Source organism: Stylophora pistillata, chromosome 5 (genome assembly GCF_964205215.1).
Source record: "Stylophora pistillata chromosome 5, jaStyPist1.2, whole genome shotgun sequence".
NCBI classification, from domain to species: domain Eukaryota; kingdom Metazoa; phylum Cnidaria; class Anthozoa; order Scleractinia; family Pocilloporidae; genus Stylophora; species Stylophora pistillata.
The window spans coordinates 128959-152935 of record NC_142523.1 but is presented as its reverse complement, the minus strand read 5'-3'; the positions used below and the strand labels follow the sequence as shown (position 1 = coordinate 152935).

General features: G+C 40.3%; 1 protein-coding gene, 1 long non-coding RNA gene and 1 pseudogene across 4 annotated transcripts; 1 reads left to right on the top strand and 2 right to left on the bottom strand.

Annotated features, from left to right (window-relative positions):
* Positions 1 to 1108: 1108 nt before the first annotated feature.
* LOC111346108 (uncharacterized) lies at positions 1109 to 5430 on the bottom strand (annotated as a pseudogene). The gene is made up of 2 exons (XR_016001161.1): positions 5186 to 5430; positions 1109 to 2113 (listed from the first exon to the last, which is right to left on the bottom strand). The product of XR_016001161.1 is annotated as an uncharacterized LOC111346108 (transcript).
* Positions 5431 to 7113: 1683 nt separating this feature from the next.
* LOC111319027 (uncharacterized) lies at positions 7114 to 15999 on the top strand. The gene is made up of 3 exons (XM_022921892.2): positions 7114 to 7269; positions 11143 to 11415; positions 13164 to 15999. Exons 2-3 carry the CDS (start codon positions 11161 to 11163, stop codon positions 14118 to 14120), a joined length of 1212 nt encoding a protein of 403 aa, XP_022777627.1. The 5' UTR covers positions 7114 to 7269; positions 11143 to 11160; the 3' UTR covers positions 14121 to 15999.
* Positions 16000 to 16417: 418 nt separating this feature from the next.
* On the bottom strand, positions 16418 to 23579 carry LOC148729719 (uncharacterized). Of its 2 annotated transcripts, none has more exons than XR_016001162.1 (3): positions 23327 to 23579; positions 18399 to 18543; positions 16418 to 17756 (listed from the first exon to the last, which is right to left on the bottom strand). It is a non-coding gene; the product is annotated as an uncharacterized LOC148729719 (long non-coding RNA). The 2 variants fall into 2 exon arrangements; XR_016001163.1 differs by having other exon boundaries at positions 23425 to 23579.
* Between the last annotated feature and the right edge of the window lie 398 nt (positions 23580 to 23977).

The following is a 23977-nucleotide window of genomic DNA, read 5'->3' as shown; positions in this document are numbered from 1 at the left end:
TTTGACATACATCGCGCAACTTTTTGTCAATCTTCTCTTCTCTGATCAGGGTCACAGGTCACTCTTTCGACTTTCTACGAAAATCAGGCAATAATCAACACAAAATCTTTCTAAAAGTTTATTTTATCTGGAAGGGGGACCCATAGGAACCACGTAAAAAATAGTGTTTTTAAAAATGCACCACTGGTTAGGGGTCTGCAACTACCTTAACCTTTTCTGCGGCGATCAATTCGTCTCTGATTACCTATTCGTCAAGTTTGACCTAATGTTTGGGCATATAAGCTAACTTCTACCGTTTGCATGAAATTTCAATGCTGGTGGCGCGCATGGCTAAAACAAAGAGTCTTCAACTTCTTTCAGACGAGTAAAGGCGAACAAATCAGCGAAGGAATACGCAAATGCAAATGCATTTGATAACTCAGCTCACTTAACAAAAAAACCAACAGCTGAAATTTCGTTCCTAGACAAAAAGCTTGAGTATTTGCTTATTCTTATCATATTTCAAGGAGAAGTCGTCGCGACCGAGGATCAGGTTTAAACAAACAGTTCGTGGGTTCTCTCGATTTCTCGGAATTCACATAATTGACTCGCTCACTTGTAAAGTCAAAATATATTCAGATCAGAACTGTTTACATTTTTTTCGCTCCGTCATGCTTTGAATCTAATACCAGGAGAGCGCAGATTCACTTTGCCCTTATGGAAAGAAAATGTCAAATTTTATTGACATTAAATGATCTTCGAAGAAGTTTAATTTGCCGTTTCGTAAAAGGCATAACTATTTGTTTTTTTCGCGCAACTCTTGTGATTTAGTCTCACATACTTCACAGTTTACGACTTTCATAGAACTTTTAAAGCTTACTTAAATCCAATGGTAAATAAAATGACACAGCACTTCCTTTCGAAGTCTGGCCGTTGCTCTCATGAATTTGCACGTAGATTTCTAGACATTTCATTTAGTTTTAGCATATTTGCATAACATTTCCCTTGAAAACAAAATTGACCATTAGTCTGAAAGACCAAAAGTCCTTGCGGGCCGCCACTGTTTACACTGTGGTTTAAAAATCTACTAGGTTATCCAAGACAATTTTCCTTTAAATACAATCTCATACTCAAGTAATGACATTTTATTGAAGAAAACGTTCACAGTTTTTTCATGATAGCACTACACAGTACAGTAAATACCATTGGCTAATATGGGCGGGTTTTGGTATATATTTTGACCTTCAATTATTTAAAACACCTATCTAATAAATCAACATGAAAATCTTGTGAGAAGTAAAAATTCAGAAGTAAAAGAAGACGACTTCACGAGAGTTTTTGTCCAGAGCAGTTTGGCTGTAGAAAATAAATAATATAGGTTCGCATCATCAATGACCTGTGGGATTAGCCCTTAATCCTCTTACCTACCAACCGCGCTCGACTTATAAATATCCTGATGTGATTATGCAACAGTTCAGTTGACCTCAGGCCTTGCTCTTGTGAGCTCCTCTGCTCATTAAATATATAGCTTTAAATATATACTTGGCCTCCACTCTTTCTTTCGCCTCCGATAATCGCACATGACCAATGAGAAATCAAAGTAAAAACAGGTTTGCTTCGGGGTTTGCATAAGGACCCCATCAAAACTTCATCCTCAAAACTGTCCGCACATTAAGATTAAGCGCCTGATGACACACACGGTTAACTACAAGAATCATCAAAACGTTCTCTGACTAGTAGATAACATTAAAGGAAAAAACAACAAAAACAACCCCATGGCCACCACACCATCACTGGTAAAAACTGCTTTCCTGGAGCTGGAAAATTGACCACTCGTGTCTAGAATATTTCCTTTGTTGCAGTCATCTTCATAGCAGCACTTTGCTTTACATTCAAAGAAAGGATTGTGACAAGTTTCGGATGTTTCCTTTGTTGATCTGTTCACAGACACGTTTAGATGTGCCCCCTTTATAAACCTGATCCATTTTCATTGATCCATTGTCGAATCTCATATAATATTGCACACAGGCGTAGTCTTCTGGGACCTCCTGCCGTGTAAGATTACTTTGACAGTCTTCATAACTCGGACTGCCCGGGCAGGAATAGTAGTATTGTACATGTACATTAAAAATACCTGTGGAGACAGTATGATTTACTTACTGATTTGAATACTGTATTTTCCAGGTGATGTGTCTTGTTTCTGACGAGAGTAACTCAACTAAATCAGCTCTAATTACTCTAAGCCCTGGTAAGTGAACTTTAAACCGAATATATCTGAAATAGTAACAGACATTGGGAACCCTCGATTAGCAAATAACATGCGTTTGTAAAATGGCCTGGTATTGTGACTTTGAATAATATCTAAAATAATTTTCTTCCCCCCTCACAGACTGTCCACATGACAATCCATGAAAACTGTCACAAGGATTTACACACCTGTCGCTCCATTGAGTTAACGTTTCGATGGGACGAGGACGCGTGCAAGAAATATGAGTTATTCCGAGAGGGGCACAGCATGTGATCTTTTGCCTGTACTAAGCGCACGCAATTATATATTCCCCCTTCGACCGCGCATTTTACGTAGTTTTCAAGACGCTCTCCGTACTCAGATAAAACGACCGATGATTTATTTTAATAAATTCTAATAAAGTCCTTAAAAGGACTTGTGGTTTTGTTTCATCTTTTTCCCCCACAATCACTCAAAGTAACGCTTGAAATAGTACTAGTTAATCCAAAACATTGACACACGTGGGTGATTTGACATATGATAATGAGCTCCCTGTACACAAAGATGGCACACAATATATGTGAACTCCGGACGTGACGTCACATGCAAACCAAGAATTCAGTTGATTTCACACAATACAAGGAAAATTAGGACTCCATCACGCAACTTATTGCCAATCTTCCACCCTCGGATTAGGGTCACAGGTTACTCTTCCATTGCTTTTCCACTTTCCACGACTCAAAACAAGGACTCAAAACAACATCTTTCCAGGAATTAATTTTCTATAAGAGTGGGACCTCCGAGAACTGACCACTTATCGTGAGAGAAAAACTTCGGAAAAGGTCGTTAAGTAGACATAAATAAAAAGTTGCTTTGTGAGGGTTGCAATGAATTATGCAAGTTCTTCGGCGTTGGATGTCGTATTCTTTAATTGACGTAAATTTTCGCTGTTCAAGTGGATAGCGCTAGCCGTCATTATATTAGGAAACCCTTAGTTTTCAATTACGAGAATATTGCGTGAGTTAGCCGCGAACGATCTGTCAACAAAACTAAGACTCACAACAGTGGCTGTGGTCGCACTCCAGAGTTTAATCACGATTGAGGCACCTCTAATCACGCTTTAGCTAACTCTCAAGTGCGACCCCAAAAAATTATTTCAAGCTTCTAAAGATTCTAAAGCGCATTTTAAAGCGTCTAAAAATGTAGGATTTATCTCGAGATTTTTCTAATGCTTGTCAGTTAAGCCAATCATGTGCTTGAACAAATATTGTTACACAGATACTTTAAAGTGCACCTAAACCCAAAAATTTTTTTTCGCTTAATGAAATAAGCTTATTTTTTGGAGTATTTCTGAGCAAAAATTTTTTAATTTGCTTAAATCTTAAATTTTCTGTGCCTAGTCAAAATACGGAAAATCGGCCGCCATCTTGCCCCACGACCGAGTTTAAAGAGGAATGGCTCTAGCGGATAATGTGACGTCAAATCGAGAACACGAAAGTCTGCTTTTCACACATTTTCACTTGTTTGGGAAGGTTGTGGTTGATATTGTCCGAAATATGCCGACCAGGTGAATTGTATGAGGAATGTATGAAGCGTGATACCCTCTTGCAAATTTCGCACGTTGCTACATCCTCCTATAACACACTTAGTCGGCATATTTTCGGACAAAATCGACTACAACCTTCCTAAACAAGCGAAAATGTGTGAAATGCAGACTTTCGTGTTCTCGATTTGACGTCACATTACCCGCTAGAGCCATTCCTCTTTAAACTCGGCCGTGGGGCAAGATGGCGGCCGATTTTCCGTATTTTGACTGGGCACAGACAATTGAAGATTTGAGCAAATAAAAAAATGTTTGCACAGAAATACTCCAAAAAATACGCTTATTTCGTTAAGCGAAAAAAAATTTTTGGGTTTAGGTGCACTTTAATGCAGGTGCAAAAGTTTTGCTGCTGAGAAATACTCATTTATCCTGTTGAGCAGAATTCTGAGATTTATTGTACGATAGCCGAAAATGTCGGAACAGTTAGGTAGACCATGCTTCCAAATTGAGAATACACATCCAAGGAGGAGGTAGGCATACAAATTAATAAACGTTTCCATTGAAAAATAAAACAAGGATAGATTTTGCTTATTTCCCGCTCATTAGCACTTGGCAGCCAGGAGCGTTGTTCGCCATGACAGGTTTTCGTATCTCCTGGTGCAACTTGCTAAATCACGATTCACAATACAGCCCTATCTTAAATCATGATTACAGTGGAACCTCGATTCAACGAGCCTCTATATAACGAAGCCTCGGTATAACGAACGATACTCCAGTTTCAACCTGGCTAAAGTTCCAGTAAAATGTATGTCATAGAACCTCGATATAACGAACCAACTTCCCCAGTCCCTTGGCACTTCGTTTAATCGAGGTTCCACTGTAATATATAGGACTGAATCACGATTGCGATCTCCAATGCGACCACAGCCAAAGTCAACAAAACTCACAACGCACGTCAGGTCAATTTGCATTTCTAGTTAAGATCGCTCCGCAGATCTCTGGCCATTGCGAAATGGAAGCCGAATTTAGACCGCGCAAAACTTCGACCTCGGCAAAATTTTCGCTTTCTACCTTTCCCCCGCTCATATCTCGATTCATCGTGACGAGCTGGTGTTTAAGTCGATCTATCGGTTCTGAGTAAAGATTTACTCTATCTGGGTGGTGGTTTTAATTTGCAACAAAGAGTTATTTAAAAAAAGGACTATCTTCTCTTTCAATCTGACATGATTTTCCGATTAGAGAATATCAAATAATTATTATACCTACTACTGCAGTTTCCTATGCCAAACAAAACCAATTTGCTTCTCTCCTGACACATCAGCATTGTACATGCACAGGAGCCCATGGGCTCCTGATATGCTCGAGTATCTGTATTTATGTGTAGTCTCAGTTAACGAGTTCATGAGCGGCTCTCATTGCGTCACAGTCCTACTTACCGATGGCCCAAAAAGAGCAGAAGAAAATGTAACCCACGAACAATTCGATCTTCATAATGTCTGGTCGAGCTGTAGTATACCTCTAAATGAGTGTCCCTCTAAATCTCCCAAAACCGTCGGCTTTATCAGATGGACGAGTTCAACTGAGCTCCCAGAACTGCAGGCTCTGAGAACATCTCAGAGAATAAATAATTCAGAAGAGCATGCTCCCTGACCCTCATAGAGGTTGGCGCGCTCGGTGTTCGAGGTCGACTGACCTCCCTCGAAGGGAGGTTCAAAGGGATATAGGGTAGGATTTTTGGGACTGTCGATTTTCCCACCCTAACGCCCCATCGAAAACATAAGAGAGGTGTGTTTGAAGGTGCGTGAACAATGAGAAGGATATGAATAAATTGCTGCGGATGGCAACGACTCCAAAGCGGTAGATAAACGGGGGGGGGGGGGGTACAAATCAAGCAGGTCCCTAACTAAGTATAAGCTGACGCACGACGGCAATAACCGCATTAAAAAAAAAAACGCAACAACAAGAAGATTCTAACAATTGTGCCTGTTTTGCAAGCTATTCATAAGTATATTTGTATCAAGAACGATCGAGAGACAAAAATTCATGATTACCAGAAAAAGCTAAGGCGAATGTTTGAATGTCACGAGTACGTGAAGTCAATGTTAGAAGAACGAAGGCTGTTTGTCGACGAAATAACAAAATTCCTAATTTATTCCCAGATATGTTTCATTTTTAACAAACAAGTATGAGATAATGAAGCTTGATCACGACGGAAACTATTGTTCATTAGCGTTTATCACTAGGGTGGGGGAGGAGGGGGTGGGGAGGAGGAGGTGGGGAGGAGGGGATGAAGGAGGAGGGGATGAAGGAGGAGGGGGTGGGGGGAGGAGGGGGGTGGGGTGAAGGATTTTGGGAGGATCACACGGTTTTCAGGGGGGAGTATAATGGGGGTACGATAGAAAATTGACTGCCAATGAGGAGGGATATGAAATTTATAAGGGACTTATGGAGGATAGGTAAATGTGATGGTGACACAACCAAAATCCCCTAACGCTCCCCGCTCCCACCCAGATGACAAATAATGACTTATCCCAGGAACTCATTACGTATATTACCCAGTCCCTAACCTCTACCAGAAGGCTCCTCCTTGTAAAGAGTTTGTTTCAGGCATCAGGTGCTTCAAATGGGTAGGGATTTCCCTTTTTCGGAAAATGGTGAAGAGAGCTTGTGGGGGAATTCCTCCTTGTAAAATCTACTTGATTTGTTTCTGACTTTCCCCCACCCCCACCCCCCTCATTCATTATAAAAATAAATAAATAAATCGGCGTAAAATTTCCAGCCGGACGTGAGGGAACGTTTCTCGTCCACTTTGAATTAAGACGAGGAGCTGAGAGATGAAAGATGAAAGAGGTAACGCAATCTGTTCGATTAGTATTCCTATGGTACAGTTTTTCACTTGACAGGTCGATTAGGTGAGATCCCCTAAGAGGGGTTAGCACAATTTATCCGTACGATACCACTGCTAAATCAATACTTAAGTCATGAGAATAAAAAATATATCACCAGCTTAAGAAGCTCGTAATCGTTAGACAAATTCTCCTGGTCAGCACCATAGGTAATATATAAAGAACAGTTTGGAGATCACGTAAACTGATCTTAAGGATTAAAGGGTCAAGGGAGGTGTTTGTTTTCACACCTGTTCGCGCGTGTCGCGTTTCTCGGCTTCTGGAAGACGGGTTCGTTTTGCGCCGATCAAGCGAATCTGTTGGTTAACCAGTTCCAAACGAATCTCCCTGTCCCTTTTCTTTTTCAGTTTTCGAAAAGCTATTTGGCTTTATTGCATACGTTTATTTACATGCTGAGTCGGAGGTAATTTAAAGCGAATTTATTTGAAATGAAATTGTATGCAAATTGAGTTGTCACGCACTTATTGTCGCGCTAGATTGTGACATACGCAGTGACAGGGAAAAGCGTACGTGATGATCTTTTAGCTTGAATGAACCTGAAAGGCAGAACACATGTTAACGAAAGAACAGATAGGGTTTTGGACGACTTCGATTCAATAACAGGAAGGCGATAGGTAAGTGAGTGATTTTTCTTCATACGGTTGACATAGAAATATGAAAGTTTCGATTCTCGGTGTTGCCGTTTATTCGAGAGAGGAGGACTCAGCTGATTTGGGCAAAACCCTAAGGTGTTGATTCTCACATTGTTGAAGTCACTTACTTGAAGTCTACAGCAGGTTCAATATAAAGTGTTTAGAAGCTTATCTTTGACCGCGTACTCTACGTGGAACTCTTTAAATTACCTTAGATATTCATGGATTAACAACGATCGAAGTAGATGCAGTAAAGAGCCATTTGTTTTGTTCGAATTCAGTCGAGCGAGTTATTAAGTTTAGTTGCATTTTGGGCCTGATCGAAACCCTCTGGAAGCAGGAAAAATTAGTAATCGATAATATTCGCCTGGAGTTGTATTTTTCGCCTAAAAAACTGACTCTTTAAACGCGGAAATAGTAGGATCTACTCGATTTCGTAATGTCAGGAGAGATCGATCGCGTATTATCGCCAACTTATTCAGCGAACTGAATTTTGAGAACGTTCGATGCCATTTGCAATTCAAACAATTCAGTTGCTCATAGCCCATTAACGTACAGTAGAAGAATTGTTTGCATTTGCTAAATACCTTCACGAAGTTTTCTTTTCGTTTGTAGTACTTTTAAACATTAATATTGCATAGAGGGTAATAACATGGACGCCGTCATTCGTAAGAAATTTTACGGTTGGAATAAAGAACGCCGCTAAAAAGCCCATGGGAGTTGAGTTAAATGAATTGCAGGCTTCCTTGCTTTGATGCAAAACACTTAAAGAAATATTCCAACGAGCTTCGTGTTTGCTTTGTTGAAATGAAACGCAAAGTTAGTTGAGATATCGCAAATCAGTTGCGTGACTGCACGGAAATTTAACTTAAATGGCGGCTAGCTTATTTTGGAAAAAACGAAAATATCGTTTATCTTATCTGCAGTTTTGAAGAACATTCAAGATAGTCATTCTAAGAAAAGTACAAATTGTATTACATTTCTTTGTCTGGTCATGTGCTGTGATGTAAGATTCGAACTCATTTCGAACAAATTACTTGCATGGCTCCCGTTTGTGCAGGAAGGGAAAGTCCTTAATCTGTTTGCCAAGATCGAAACTTACATCGAAATCGTTGACTGCAGCGGATACAACATGCTGATCGTACCGTTTCAAAAGTTATATCTTTTCTTAAGCTGACAGAAGCTTAATTGTAAAGGACACATTTTGGAAGAAAGGAATTTAAGAGTGGTCTGTTTTACCCCTGTTTTGAAAACAATCTAAATTGTAAATAATAATAGTAATATGAAATATTAATGGTTAGTGTCGGTTGCCAACCTGCCTTTATTTTTGTATTAGGAACAATTTCAGCGGAATTATCTGGCAGTGAAATCTGCGTTGGAAAGGGTTTTTTCTGAGGTTTCCAAGATTTGAAAAAAAATGGCAGATTTGGATTAGGAGTCTGTAGTTATATGATTTGTGTCAAGCTTTGAATTGACCTGTGGACCTGTGGAAATAGGAGGGGAAGGGAAAAACAACAGCAAAGACATTGGGGGCTTCTGTAGTGGAGGGGAAAACAGTCACCTATGAAAATTTTTTTCTCAAACATAGGACCACTAAAAGCCACATTTTTGGTTGCTTGAAAAACAATGAGTTACTTGTAGGAGACTGTCACCTTTTTATAGAACATAAACAGTACACTATTTGCTAGCGTCAAGCTAGGGGTGTCGCTATCTGCTCATTAACCCATTACACTCAAACATCACTAGGCAAGCTCTCCATACTGTTCTTTGTACATTTCTTATGGTACTTAAAGGAGAATTTGTATATCAATCAAGAGCTTCTTGAGTTTATGATCAGTATACAAACAGTATCAGGAGTGATACTGTTTGGAAAAATAATATGCTTATAATCACTTGTAAGGCTGAAAGGGTTAAGCCAGCAGAGATGTCTTCAGTTGGTAGTTCTGACCGTCATAAACATGAATGCTGCTGTGAAATTTACTAATTAAAAATTGATGTCTGTGTGCACAAGGTAGACAAGAGTAACACTGAGGACTTGGTATAAGTGCCAATTATTTTGAAACAGACTCTTATTCGCAACCACCTCTCATAAGCAACCACTTTTAGAGATGCTGTTTTTAACCTCGTCTAGACCTGTGACCACTTTGACATACAATCAACTTGACCTGTCACAAGCAAAAGCTGAAATTTCGTTTCAAAAGATGTTGTGAAAGTGGAGCTACTGAAAGTGTTTCTCAAAATATGAAACAATCGGCATAAATCTTAAATTTTTTTTCTTTGAATAAGCAGGAAAAAGTTATTACTATATGTTTTGATAAGTGCTAATGAAAGGTTCCAGTCACCATATGCAAACTACCTGAAATATGGATGCCCAGTGGCCTGACCTCTCATAAGAGACCCCCCCCCCCCCATAAGTAACCAGCTAGACTTGATATTTCAAGTATAGTTGCTCATGGCAGATGCGACTGTAGTAGGATTTGTCATATTTTTAAATGACATCTTCATCCCACGGGGTTATTAGGACACTTATTTTTTGTCTAAATGCAAAAAATGATAAATTTTGCCATGATAATTGGGGTTCTGTCATGTTATTAATGTAATCAAAGCTTGATCAAGACAGAAAGTGACATTTCCTCATAGTTTACAGATTCTGACCACATTTGGGTATCTCAACCTGTTAATATTTCATCATGCAGTATCTTAAAAACTGAAAAAAAAGATAATTACATTCTCACTTGTTTCTTTGGTTCTTACTGATATAACACTTGAGTTCACTCATGAAAGATGCCATCAGCACCCAAAACTTTGAATCCTCACGACCATTTATATATCACAACAAAGCATCTAGACATACTCCAGTAATCTCACTTTGATTCAGTTTCCATAAATCTCGTACTTCTTTCTATAGATATCATCCCTGCCATTTATTTGCCTTCTTGTCAAAAGTTATGATATATTAATTTAATTTAAAAGAAACCTGATGAGGTCTCCAGCACTAAGGTTATAGAAATTTTTTGTTTGCAATTCGCAAAGTGAAGCTTACGACAAATTTTTGTATGAAATGGATCCTATTTTATCCATTATTAAAATTTCAAGGAGTATTTAAAGTTTAAGTTTACTTAATTAGCATGAAATATGATTATATTTAAATTTGGAAATTTGTAATTTACTGATTTTAAATGTTTCCCTATTTAAAACAATCTCTGATTGATGAAAAACTGTTGTGACAGTTAATTATGGTATTTCAAAACCTCATTAATGATTCATGAGGCTAACAGCCTATCAAAACATGGATGAAACGTCACGTACCTGACCCTTTAAACCTGGTAATCAATTATCATTCTGAAAAGTCCGGTGGCACCTTTCTTTGATCTCAGTCCCAAGGTACTTCTTCTCTTCCCCGGCACTTTTGGTTCTCGAAACACGCGTTTGGGCGGCATTTTAAGTAAAAGCTCCCTGAACCTTTGACAGCAGCCGAACAGGGAGCACTTTTCGTATCTGAATATAATTAACCTTTAATGTATTCGTGTCACCTTTATCTAAATCTTTACAGAGACATAAGGTTTTGAAGCCGTTCAAAAAACACGCAGCGCGCGTTTTTCTCACCTTTATCTAAATCTCGAGAGAGGCAAGGGGTTTAAAGCTGTTCTGTTTTTAAACCGGCATTACTTCAATGTCAGAAAGAAATGTGAGATATGAGAGTGAGTTGGTTTTGTAATGTTGTATTGATGTTGTAAGAAGAAATTCTGTGATGGTCACTCGCGGGAAACAATGGGTTAGGCCTTCTTTCAACAGCTGCGTGAGGGTGTAAGTTTCTGTTTCAATGGCTCACCTTTGTTTCTTTGTTTGCTCCAGGTTACCGTGGTATCAGTAATGACAAACAACAATGTAGTAACCATCAGTTGGTTAGTGGCTCAAGATCTACCCCAAGCCTACATCCTTACTGAGAGACCTTCAACATTCAATCCTAATGCAACCTTCGTTAATGATAAGAAATATCTCATCGACGACTACGTGGCTAATGTCTCAGAGGATAACAGGCACCTCAAGGCAATGAGAGCTTGTCCAGTGGCCGGAAGTAAATTTCCCATCTTGGTAACACGGGATATAAATCCACTTATTAGAGAGGTAAGGCTACTTGCTGGAGAGGTTAACCCCTCAACTCCCAGAAGTGATTAAAATGTAACTTCTCCCTTTATTATTCCAACATTATCCAGCAAACACGTAATGAGAATATTCAAACTTATCAGGTTGAAGGTGTTATCTTAATCTAACACCAAATTCTCGTAACTAAAGTTTCCATTTTAGGGTCTATTTTTTTTTTTTTTACATTATTTTTCATTGAGTCAGTTTGCTAGACATAACGTCTCGTAGTCACGTTCGACGCACTAAAAACTACTATAAAACGAATACAAGAATTGTAAAAACGTGTAAAATGGTATATAAAAAGTCACTTGTAAAAATGTAGCGGAATTCCAAATCGATTTCGATCAATTACGATCCTCATCAGTAGTACTCCGCCATGTTTAAAATACTCATAAATAATTGATCTGCCGTAAGCTGGAGTACAAAGAGAACAGTCCTGACCCAAGAAGTCCTTCGGGTCTTACTTAACTGTAGCAGATTGTTACCATGGGAACGAGTAGTAGAGAATGTTAACGAGATGGTCCTGAGAATGCAATACTCGGGGTACAGCAAGAAATTCAGATATGAGGTTGTAGATTCGGCCCTCAAAGCTTTTAGAGCGAGACAAAGAGCTGAGCGAAAAGGAGAAAGACCGTTACATCGACCCAAGGAGTGGAGAAAGGTGGAACGAGAAAAGGAAAAGAGCGAAAGGAAATCCAACTGGTACAAACGCGGCGGGAATGAATCAGTAATTTTTGTACCAGCTACGCCCAACTCACGGTTACGGAAGGAATACCAGACAGAAATAAAGCAGCAAGGTTTCAATATTAAAGTGGTGGAGAAAGCCGGAATCGCCATTAAACGACTACTCCAAAAGTCCGACCCATTTAAACCGCGACAGTGTGGACGAGAAGACTGCCCAGTGTGTAGCACAGGTGGAAAAGGACCGTGTGATAGAGAAAGTGTGACGTATGAGATTAAGTGTATCCAGTGTAACAGCGTATACGTAGGGGAAACAGCCAGGAGCGCGTATACCAGAGGGAAAGAGCATACGAAATCACTTAACAATAAGGAAGAACGATCTGCATTGTGGAAACACTGTAAAGAGAAACACAATAGAGAGGTAAAGCAGTTCCGAATGGATGTGACGGGGGTTTATCACAATGACGCGATGCTGAGACAAATAACTGAAGGAGTGAGGATAAATAATGTGAACGAAGACTCGCTTATGAACTCCAAGAACGAATGGAACTTTTTTCAAATCCCACGAGCTGTGATTGATACATCATGACCGCTTACATGAAGCCTGGAAGAAGTGTGGACATTTCAGAGTCACTTATATGAACAATTATTTATGAGTATTTTAAACATGGCGGAGTACTACTGATGAGGATCGTAATTGATCGAAATCGATTTGGAATTCCGCTACATTTTTACAAGTGACTTTTTATATACCATTTTACACGTTTTTACAATTCTTGTATTCGTTTTATAGTAGTTTTTAGTGCGTCGAACGTGACTACGAGACGTTATGTCTAGCAAACTGACTCAATTATCGAACACGTTCCTGGCCTCGGCCCACAAAATTTCATCACAATTATTTTTCATGTTTTTTCTTTTTATTATTTCTAAAAGTTTAAATCAAATCTTTGATTCAGAGAAAAAGGAAATTGACAAATTAGGCTAAACAAAGTTTAGTTTTACCTGAAGATTTTATGTTTCTGATGTTTGGTTTTTCTGAATTCGATTAGCACTGGTCAAAGTGGTTACCATTTTTTCCCAAACCTGACATAAGAATCTTCGACAAGGAAGACACAGGAGACCGACCATTGATCGTCAATTTTCCTTTTCAAAGTTTCCCCGCAAAAAAGCATGCTGTCAATCCCGACATTCACTACAAGCTTAGCTCCAAGGCCAGAATTCCCGAGATGGGGGCTCCGTGCCCGAAGTACATGTCACGTGATAAGTATACTCTCCCTTGTATTATAAAGGCTGCTCAGGGTAAGGGAAAACGTGGGACTTTTCTCGTGAGAACAGAGGAAGAAGTTACAGAAGCCTTTAATGAGCTTAGTAGTCACTTCTGCGATGCCGAACTTGTGGTGACAGAGGTGATTGAGAATATTTCTAAGTGTCTGCTTGCGCAGTTGTACATCTTTCAAAATGGACAATTTTACTGGTTAGGCGTCAAGTGCAAATCGAACCTACCATTTGTCAAGCGACCCGAGGGATATATCCCGACTCCCGACGTCAACTGGGACGAGCAGGAAGAGCTGAAGGAGATGTTGCATGACATTGTGCATCCAGTTACACAATACCTTCACAGAAATGGCTACTTTGGTTTTACTGGGGTAGAGATTTTAGTGAACGATGAGGGATGTTTTGTGGTCGATGTTAATCTCAAAATTGCTTCATCGACAAACCTTCTTTTAATTGCCCCTCACATGGCCGCTTTGAAATATCCAATTTCTTATGTCATGGAAATTTTGCCGACCAACATTAAACATTTACTCGAGGCTATAGACAGTTTAAACCTTCAAGGAAATGGAAGGGCGATTGTCCTTGCTGACGGCGAGCTTTCAGTCGAAATTCAACACAAAGCTTGTGTTGTGATCTTCGCTAAGAATAGTGAAGACGCATTCAAGCTTCAAAGAGAACTTATGAAAGTTGCTGGTAGGGAAATTTCTTCCGTTACAAGTCTAGGTCCGTAGCTTAGAATGCAATTTACATTTACCAGTTTTTTCTACTTTGTGAGCCGTATAAATTTAAATTAGCCCCTCTGGCCTCGCTTGAGGTAATGTATCCTTTTGAATTTTGTACTGGAAGAACGAGGCCAGAAGGGCTAATTTAAATTTCAACAAAAGAATATTAATCCGGCAGCCATTCATGAAAGTGGTCTATGCACGTTACCGCTATTCCCGAACGTCGCTTGACCATTATCGTATTCGTAGCAATTATCTATTTGGCAAGTTTGAATATCGCCAACTACTCGGTATTGTTACGAAAACTTTCCGAGGATGACTCGTACTCCCTCGGCTATTGCTGACCCCACCAATCGCTGATCGATCACCCGTCGATAGTAGCCAGATGACCTTATTACTGTAGTTTAGACATTATTCCCCTTTCATGGCGAATAGTGTCTAAACTTGTCCTTAATTAATGTATTTACCCATCGATAATCTCAAATACAACGATATAGAGTCACATAGATAGTCATATAGACTGCACAGCCTTTCGGCTGAAAATACGGACCTTAAGCAAGCCACGACGGCAACGGCAACGGCAACGAGGACGTGGAGAAACAAAAGATCTAATTGGCAGAACAATATCTCAGCACGTGCATTTTAAAACTTAGTACATTTCTTAGCCGTCCTTTGCAAAACAACGTGAAATCACCAAAATTTGCGTCGTTTGCGAACCGAAACCGCGGCGGCAAATTATTTGAATTTCCATTTGGAACATAGCGCTACTTTTATACGTTGTTTTGAGGTTGAGTTGTGGCGCCGTATGAGGTGGTAAACACATGCTGCCGTTTTTGAAATTCTAATTAAAAGTAGAAATTCGTTTTATAATCGACGTCTTCCTTGGCGTTGCTGTCCTGACTGCTTAAGGTCCCTACTGATGGGGGAAGGGGTAGGGTTACAGTTGCCAGATTCCAACACTGATCCAAATCTATCAACGAATTTGTTACATAAAACATTCAAATAAGAATAATTTAAACTCAAAAAGAAGACAATAACGTACGTCAAGAACTTTGCACTTAAAGAAGTACATATTTATATCGCAAACATACATTGAATTTAAGTGAACCAAATTTACCTCGCTATTTGATATTGAAATTATTAAATTATAATTAATGTACTTACCTTTTGTAAATTTTGAATGCTAAAATTTCACTTTGCACAAAGACCTAGGTTACAACTTTAAGCTAGACTTCTTTTATAAGGCTACGAAGGACACGAAGTGTTCTTTACAAGTGTTCGTACTGTTTATAGTAGCTAAACGTGGAAGTTCGTTATGTTTTATAATGTTGGTATCCGTAAGAGAAAGCCATGTTATTGCCACTGTAACCTCGACATGCATTAGTTGGGGTTATTAACTTTTTAGATCGGGGGAGTGTAGCATTACGTCGTAATTCAGCTACTTTTAATTGAATTTCCATTAAACCTTAGCGAAACCGGGATTTGGTTGAACTTTAAGGGGCCCTATGATTGGTTCCGCCAGCAAACTAGCGGTAGCTTCTCAGCCAATCAAACGCAGCTATAGTATAAATTGCCACTTAGTTCTACGCATTTTTTCAGCGCTTGAAGTGATCTGACTGGTTTCATTTTGAGTTTTACTGGTTCCTTACACTCTTTCTTTGGCTCCAATCAGTCCAAAGGACTTGATAATTTACAGTGGCCGTGGTCGGCTCCCCTTTGACATTTGTAAGTTAAACTCCAAAATTAGGCTTTTGTACTGAACAGTCGTCTGTTCATTTGCTACTCTTGCCTAGGATGATGAAAGTTCTGAACACTGTTAATGAACGCTTTTTACCAGTCTAACTGAACGAGAAATAAAATCGCTTAGATACACAATTGTTCTTACAAATGTGTCGATTACTGTCTGTGAGGTTTGATGAACGGGTATTGGCCGAGTTCTGCTTAATGTTTCTTGCGAGTGTTGTCTTTAAAGGCGAGACACTTAATCCAGCGGTGTCCCTCTCCTACCAGGGATATGAATGGAAACTAATGAACTTGCAGAGAATCCGGGAAAAATGCTGGGGAGAGGGGGTGATGTACGATGGCCCCTGGCATTATATCGAGGGGGAAAAGCGATACTCACAAGTGCTTCCTGCTACGGAGTCTGGCTTAGCTTCGCACTCTTTGGACATTCATTCTTGTCTGCTGTTACAAGTAGCTAAACTTGCTGGTTGAAGTTCATACTTTACCTTACTACTTGCGAGAGGTACCAGGATGTAGGTTTGTGCATGATTTGAACGGTATTACCAAACACCTACCAAGCAGTATTAATATGACCAATTTGTTTTATTATTTGACCTAAATAAATCTTAAACTCCGAGACAATGAAAGTTAAATAAATGAATAAATAAATAAATAAATACTCTCTTTAAAGGAAATATGATTCTTAGCTTAAAAATCCGCCTCCCGGTTAGCTCAATAGATAGAGCGCTGGACTGTTGTGCGGGAGGCCGAGGGTTCGAGCCCCGGCCGGACCAACACTCAGGGTCTTAGAATAATTGTGAAGAATATGCTTCCTTTCTATAACATCAAGAAATGATTAGATATTCTAGTCTTCTCCGATAGAGACAAATAAATGAAGGTCCTGTCTCCTGCAGGGTTAGGGGCAGGAGACGTTAATTTCCCACGCACGAGATTACTGTGTGATGGATGTTCCCCCCTGGGGTGGGATGGGTGGGTAACAGGACCCCCGTTGATACCAGTGTTCCTCCACTGAAGGGGATATTCGGTATAAATATAGATGACTACTTCTACATACATTCCCCAATTACACGATCCGGTAATTGATGACTAGGTCCATAATTAAGTCGGTTGAAATAATTCCGTTCGAAACGCGACGAAATTCAGCCCGTCGTTGGTTTCTTAGCTCAGAATTCTTGCCAGAGTGAAATATGTTATTCGCGGGTTTAAAATTAAAATTCGTGAGCTCTGAAACAGTAATCAGTAGGTGAAAATGAAGCGCGCGAAAATTTTGCGTAATGAATGAAGTGGGTACTGAATATTCTTTAAAACTGATAATGTACATCATTTGAAGCTTTGAGAATTTTGTTTACTCTGCCTTCACTTGAGTGTTGATGAAAGGTCAAATCAAGGATGTCGAGGGCTATTCGGCTCTGTCTTTCTATACTACTGCCCCTACAAGAAATAGTGCCGTTATAAGCGAGACTCGCTGCCTCGATCGCGTAACTCGGACATTATGCAAAAGTTCTAGCTACACATAATATATCAAGTTTGGCAACTATTCATAGACATAGATAGGTAAAAAAACATAGCTCTGCCCTGCCACTTTAAAGGTATTTCTCTCCAATATTTATAATAATGCTTAAGTTTGGCTCTGTTACGAGTCTGTTTCCCAACACTCATCCGAGATATAACTGGAATCCATCCGTAAATGCGTAGTGCATTTAAAGCTTCCATTAGAGATCACTCTCTTACAGGCTGAGCCTGTTTTCTCTGGAGCACAACAGCGCCTGCGTGGAGTGCTTACTTTACTACTTGGGGTGGAGGCTGCATCTGGGAAGGAAAGGTTTAACTGACTTTCGGTATTTCCCACAGGTCTTTTGGGTGTCAAAGTCACAGCTGAGTCGTCCAGGCTCTCGATACTGTCTAGAATAATAGGGAAAAAGTAAAGAGGTTTATTAACTATGGAAGTTATCAACAGAAAGGGCCTTTAAGCGTTTTTCGATTAAGTGTCGTGAAACCAAACCCAAAGTTATCACATCGACCAATCAGAAGAGAGAAAAATACCTTTTGAGCCAATGAGAACCCAAAACGAGGGCGACCAAGTCGTGATTGGTTCTAGTTTTGCATCTGATTGGTTGAGAGAAAGGAATAAGTTCTCTGGACCAATCACAGAGCGAAGTGGACCAAACCAATGCAATCCAGGATTACCTTCGACACTCAAATTGTAAAATGCTTCCTCATGAAGAATTGACCTTCCAAAGGATTGACCTACTTTGTCGACTCGCCCGCGTTGCTTCGCTTTGTTTTATGACGTTATGTCAAGCGCTTTTCTGTTAAATTCTGTTCTTGCTTGTGTAAAGCGTTTAATTCAGAATAAAGGCAACTCCATTAGAGATTGAGGGTGTTCGAAAACCTTTCACAGCAATTCAAGTTTTGGCCTCGAAGTATGAGAACAATTGAATGTCTAATGGAAAAATTGAATCCTGAAAACCCGGAACGAAAACATGCGTATATTGATGTAGTACGTGCATACATATACTTCTTTAAAAAAGAAACAACACCTACCTATTGTATCCAGCATGCTCTCTGTATCATTTGAAGTTTCTTGACGAAGAGAGCTCGCCGAATTTAATGCCAAAGGTGAAGATTTAGACTCGATCAGCGTTGGATGGGAAATATTTCTTTGTTAGGTAGAAGTATAACCAGTTCCCTATAAGATCATGGGAACTATTAGAAGCCATTCACAAGCGTGCAAAATACCACGTCAGTCAACTAATAGCGTTTCGTCAAAAATGGAGACAGTTTGAAGGAAAACATACGAGTTTCACATTTCCGAGTTATCTTGAGGATTTTCTTCGCACGGGCGCCCGAGTGGCATGCGTGCGAAAGTTGGCTACTACATGAGAGCTATCTCTATCAACGCACCGAGGAGCCATCTTCTCACGCATACCACTTCAATGTTACGAATGCCAGCGAGCTGAAATTTTATTCCCATGTGTACTAGACCCTGGGAAACTCGAGGTTTAAAGCACGACTCTGGGAAACGTGTGACGCCGGAGGTGCATGCGTGCGAAAGTTGGCCTCTACCTAAGAGGTACCACTGCAAACGGATTGGAGAGCCATCTTCTCACGCATGCCACATCTCTGTTACGCATGCCAGCAAGCTGAAATTTTATTCCCAGGTACACTAGACGCTGGGGACCGCGGGACTCAAAGCAAAACTCTGGGATATGTCAGGCGCCGGAGTGGCATGCGTGCGAAGGTTGTATTGTATTGTACTGTATTGTAATCTTTATTTAGACACGATCAATTCATCAGCCTAAAAAAATACATATCACATACGCTAAGATATTTAAAATTAAAACTACATACTATAACACTAAAGCTGTTTTCCGTGAATGCCGTGCGTTAGACTTTAAAAATGTCATTGATCTTACGTTTAAATAACCCCAGAGACTCTGTGTTCCTTATATCGCGTGGTAAACTGTTCCATAATGTGGCGCCATTGTAGCTAAAGCTTTTTCTGTAATAATTAGTGCGCGGTAGTGGAACATTAAGCTTATTTTCAGAGTCCCTGAGGTCATAAGCAGAGTCACGCCACGTAAACTTTGAATATAGATACCTTGGAGCTAGCCCGTGCAGACATCTAAACATCATGGTGGCTTTATGGATTTCCTGCTGGCGTGCAAGATTTTTCCACCCTAAAAACTCGAGTAGCTCAGTTGCATCAGCATCATAGTTAGAGAATGTCAACACACGGGCTGCTCTATTCTGCAATTTCTGCAGTTTGTCTCGTAGCGTTTTCCCACAGCTACCCCAAACAATGTCACAGTAATCAAAGTGAGGTTTTACTAAAGCTTGGTAGATGAGATGTAAGGTTGATGCTGGGATCAGGTGCCTAATTCGCTTTAGGGCCCCGATACCAGAGGCGATCTTTTTCGTTAGTTTTTCGATGTGACTATGCCAATCGAGTTTATCGTCTATTATTACACCAAGCGATTTTGTAGCTGAAACCTGGCTCACTTGAGTATTGTTCATTCTAATTGTTGGAGAAGCTGTGAGAGTATTCAGTCTCTGCCTCGACCCTATTAGCATGAATTCGGTTTTAGTCATGTTCAACGTGAGTTTGTTCGCTTGTAGCCAGTTGAAGACGTTTTCTAGGTCTTCATTTAGACAAAACTGAACGTTCTCAAGATTGCTTCCCGCATATGTGAGGTGCGTGTCATCGGCATACATTCTCGGTTTACAATTTGATAAGCAATTTGGAAGATCGTTGATATATAATAAGAACAATAATGGACCGAGGATGGTCCCTTGTGGGACGCCGCAAGTCAACGAGTAGCTACTGGATAGCGACCCGTTGACAGAGCATTTTTATGTTCGGTTTTCCAAATATGACTGAAACCATCTGAAAGATTTTCCATCTATACCATAACAGTTTAGTTTCGATAGAAGGATCTGATGATCAACAGTGTCAAAAGCTTTTTTCAAATCTAAAAAAATGACTCCATTGATTTTCTCGTTATCAATATTATATGCCCAAGAATCTGTCGCTTCCAACAAAGCTGTTACAGTTGAATGATTAGCACGAAACCCTGATTGGTTTTGACATAAAATATCGTGCTCTTCCAAATAGGCATATAACTGTTCATAAACTATCCTTTCAAACACCTTCGCCATTATTGGAATCACCGATATTGGGCGGTAATTGTTAGCATCACCGCGGTCACCCTGTTTATAAAGAGGGGTAATCCTTGCATATTTCCAGTCGTCTGGGAACGTCCCTTGGCTAATAGATTGATTGAAAATATCACATATCGGCACACAAATGAGATCAGCACATTCCCTGATAAACCTAGCAGATATTTTGTCAAGGCCTGTTGCCTTTGACTTGTCTAGTTTATTTAAAAGTGAAAATACTTTAGTTGGATTGGTGGGTTGGAGCTTAAACCGTTTATCTGTTGCGGTAAGATATCTTTGATAGCTACCACTATCACAATTTATCTCACTGGCAAGTTTTGGACCAATATTAGCAAAGTGGTTATTGAATTCGTTTGATAGCTCCAACCGATTAGTTATCGTTAATCCGTTCACTTTTAGTGACGCCACTGGCGTTTTCCCAGATTTTCGAGAAGTTAACTCGTTTATAGTCTGCCAGGTCTTTCGGGAGTCGCTGGTTTGCTTATTAAAACTATTTTGGTAATAAGCTTGCTTAGCTGAGCGTATTTGCTTATTGACTATATTTCTTTGTTTCTTAAATAATGCCCAATCGTTAGGATCATTTGTCTTGCTAGCTTTGATTTTTAATATGTCTCTATTATGCATAAGGTCTTTCAATTCAGAGGTAATCCACGGAGAACTCCATGAACGAACGTCAGAGGTGCCTCTACAAGAGAGGCACCTCTGCGAAGGCATCGGGGAGCCATCTTCTCACGCATGCCACAGCTCTGTTACGCATGCCAGCGAGCTGAGATTTTATTCCCAGTTGCACTAGACACTGGGTAACTCGAGATTTAGAGCGCGAATCTGGGAAATGTCTGACCCCGGAGTGGCATGCGTGCGAAGGTTGGCCTCTGCATGAGGGGCACGTCTGATAACGCATCGGAGAGCCATCTTATCACGCTTACGACACCTCTGTTACGCATGCCAGCGTGCGGAAATTTTATTCCCAGGTGCACTAGACCATGGGGAACTCGAGATTCAAAGCACGACTCTGGGAAATGTCTGACGCCGGAGTGGCATACGTGCGAAGGATGGCCTCTACATGAAAGGCACCTCTGCAAACGCATCGGGGAGCCATCTTCTAACGCATGCCACAGCTCTGTTAAGCATGCCAGCGAGCTGAAATTTTGTTTCCAGGTGCATTAGACCCTGGGGACCTCGGGATTCAAAGCAAGACTCTGGGAAATGTGTGACGCCGGAGTGGCATGCGTGCGAAGGTTGGCCACTACATGTGACGCACCTCTGCAAACGCATCAGGAGCCATCTTCTCACGCATGCCACAGCTCTGTTATTTATGCCAGCGAACTGAAATTTTATTCCCAGGTGCACTAGACCCTGGGGACCTCGGGATTGAAAGCACGGCTCTTCGAAAATATCTAATGCCGGATTTGCATGACAGCGAGCTGAAATTTTATTCCCAGGTGCACTAGACCCTGGGGTCTAGGTGTGCGGCTAAACGTCAACAATTAGGAGATTTTATTTTTTTGAGGGAAACTTTAGCGAAAGCATCAACCATATATGTATATATATATATATATAACTAACTGCAGACAGTACTGTTTCGGCCTTCTGGGCCTCATCAGTGCAGTGCTAATGCTAGGATGGAGGAGAACCAATATGGTCACCCCAAACGATCCAACCTTTGTGGTATCGTCTAAGCCATGCCAGAGTGCTCAAACTAGAGTACACTAGCGAGCATGCGCAATTGCAGAGCAATGACTCATCCTAGTTAGAGTGCTCAATTTGGACATGAAAGCAAAGCTTTGTATGCCAAAGAGCTATATCTATATATATATAACTAACTGCAGACAGTACTGTTTCGGCCTTCTGGGCCTCATCAGTGCAGTTTTTTTTTTTTTTCAGTGCAGTGCTAATGCTAAGATGGAGGAGAACCAATATGGTCACCCCAAACGATCCAACCTTTGTGGTATCGTCTAAGCCATGCCAGAGTGCTCAAACTAGAGTACACTAGCGAGCATGCGCAATTGCAGAGCAAGTTAAAACAAGAACAAGTTAAAAGGCCTCGAGCCAACAGTGACGCCGCGCCAGAAGGATCCGAAGGGATTCACAGTCCAAACCTCGATAAATAGTAGGAAAAATATTGTAGTACACGAGGACGGACAACTTCGAGCTAAGAAAGACATATACTCAAATAAAAAGTCTAAGAAAGTTTAATAAAATACGTTTCGGTCCGAGACCTCTCTGTAAAAATTCAACACAAAGCTTGTGTTGTGATCTTCGCTAAGAATTGTGAAGACGCTTTTAAGCTTCAAAGAGAACTTATGAAAGTTGCTGGTAGTGAATTTTCTTCCGTCACAAGTCTAGTTCCGTAGCTTAGAATGCAATTTACTATTATCAGTTTTTTCTACATTATGAGCTGAACGCACGTTACCGCTATTCCCGAACATCGTTTGACAATGATCGTATTCGTAGCAATTATCTATTTGGCAACTTTGAATATTGCCAACTACTCGGTAGTGTTACGAAAACTTGCCGAGGATGACTCGTACTCCCTCGACTATAGCTGACCCCACCGATCGCTGATCGATCACCCGTCGATAGTAGCCAGATGACCTTATTACTTTAGTTTAGACATTTATTCTCCTTTCATGGGGAATAGTGTCTAAACTAACCCATAATTGATGTATTTACCCATCGATAATCTCAAATACAACGATAAAGAGTCACATAGATAGTTATATAGACTGTACAGCCTTTCAGCTGAAAATACGTTAGTTTTGAAGTTAAATGTAGTCGTTCGATATGCTTACGTGTTTCCTCGAAATTTCGATGACTATTTCAAACTGTCCGTACATCTTTCAAAATGGAGTCCTCCACTGGTTAGGCGTAAGGTACAAATCGAACCTACCATTTGTCAAGCGACTCGAGGGATATATCCCGACTCCCGATGTATCTCAGTCACTTGTGTAGGCTCCCCTCTCTTACAATTCGATAGTCATAGGTAAATGGCATCAAAGGTAATCAATGAAAATGGACAATGTGTAAATTCATTACATAGTTCATTTTACAGTTGTGGGCTTGGTGGCCAAGCCTTTGAACAGGAGTGAGGCTAAGGGTGACCCTGTTGTAAAAGACACCTGTATCTAGTTAGCATAATAACAAAGAAATTTGCATTTGAAAAGCAGCAACATCTCTATCATAAGAAGGTCACCCTTAGCCTCACTCCTGCTCAAAGGCTTGGCCACCAAGCCCACAATTGTAAAAAGGACTATTCTCCCTCCTGAACTTGTCCTCGAGTTACAAAATAAACCGAGAAATTGACAGGTTGATAAATTGACAGGTTGATAAATTGACAGGCTCATAAATTGACAGGCTCATAAATTGACAGGTTGATATAGCTTTCAAATGTTACGATTGCTGGGGCTCTTCAATCTGCCAATTTTAGCTTACTGAAGGAATCT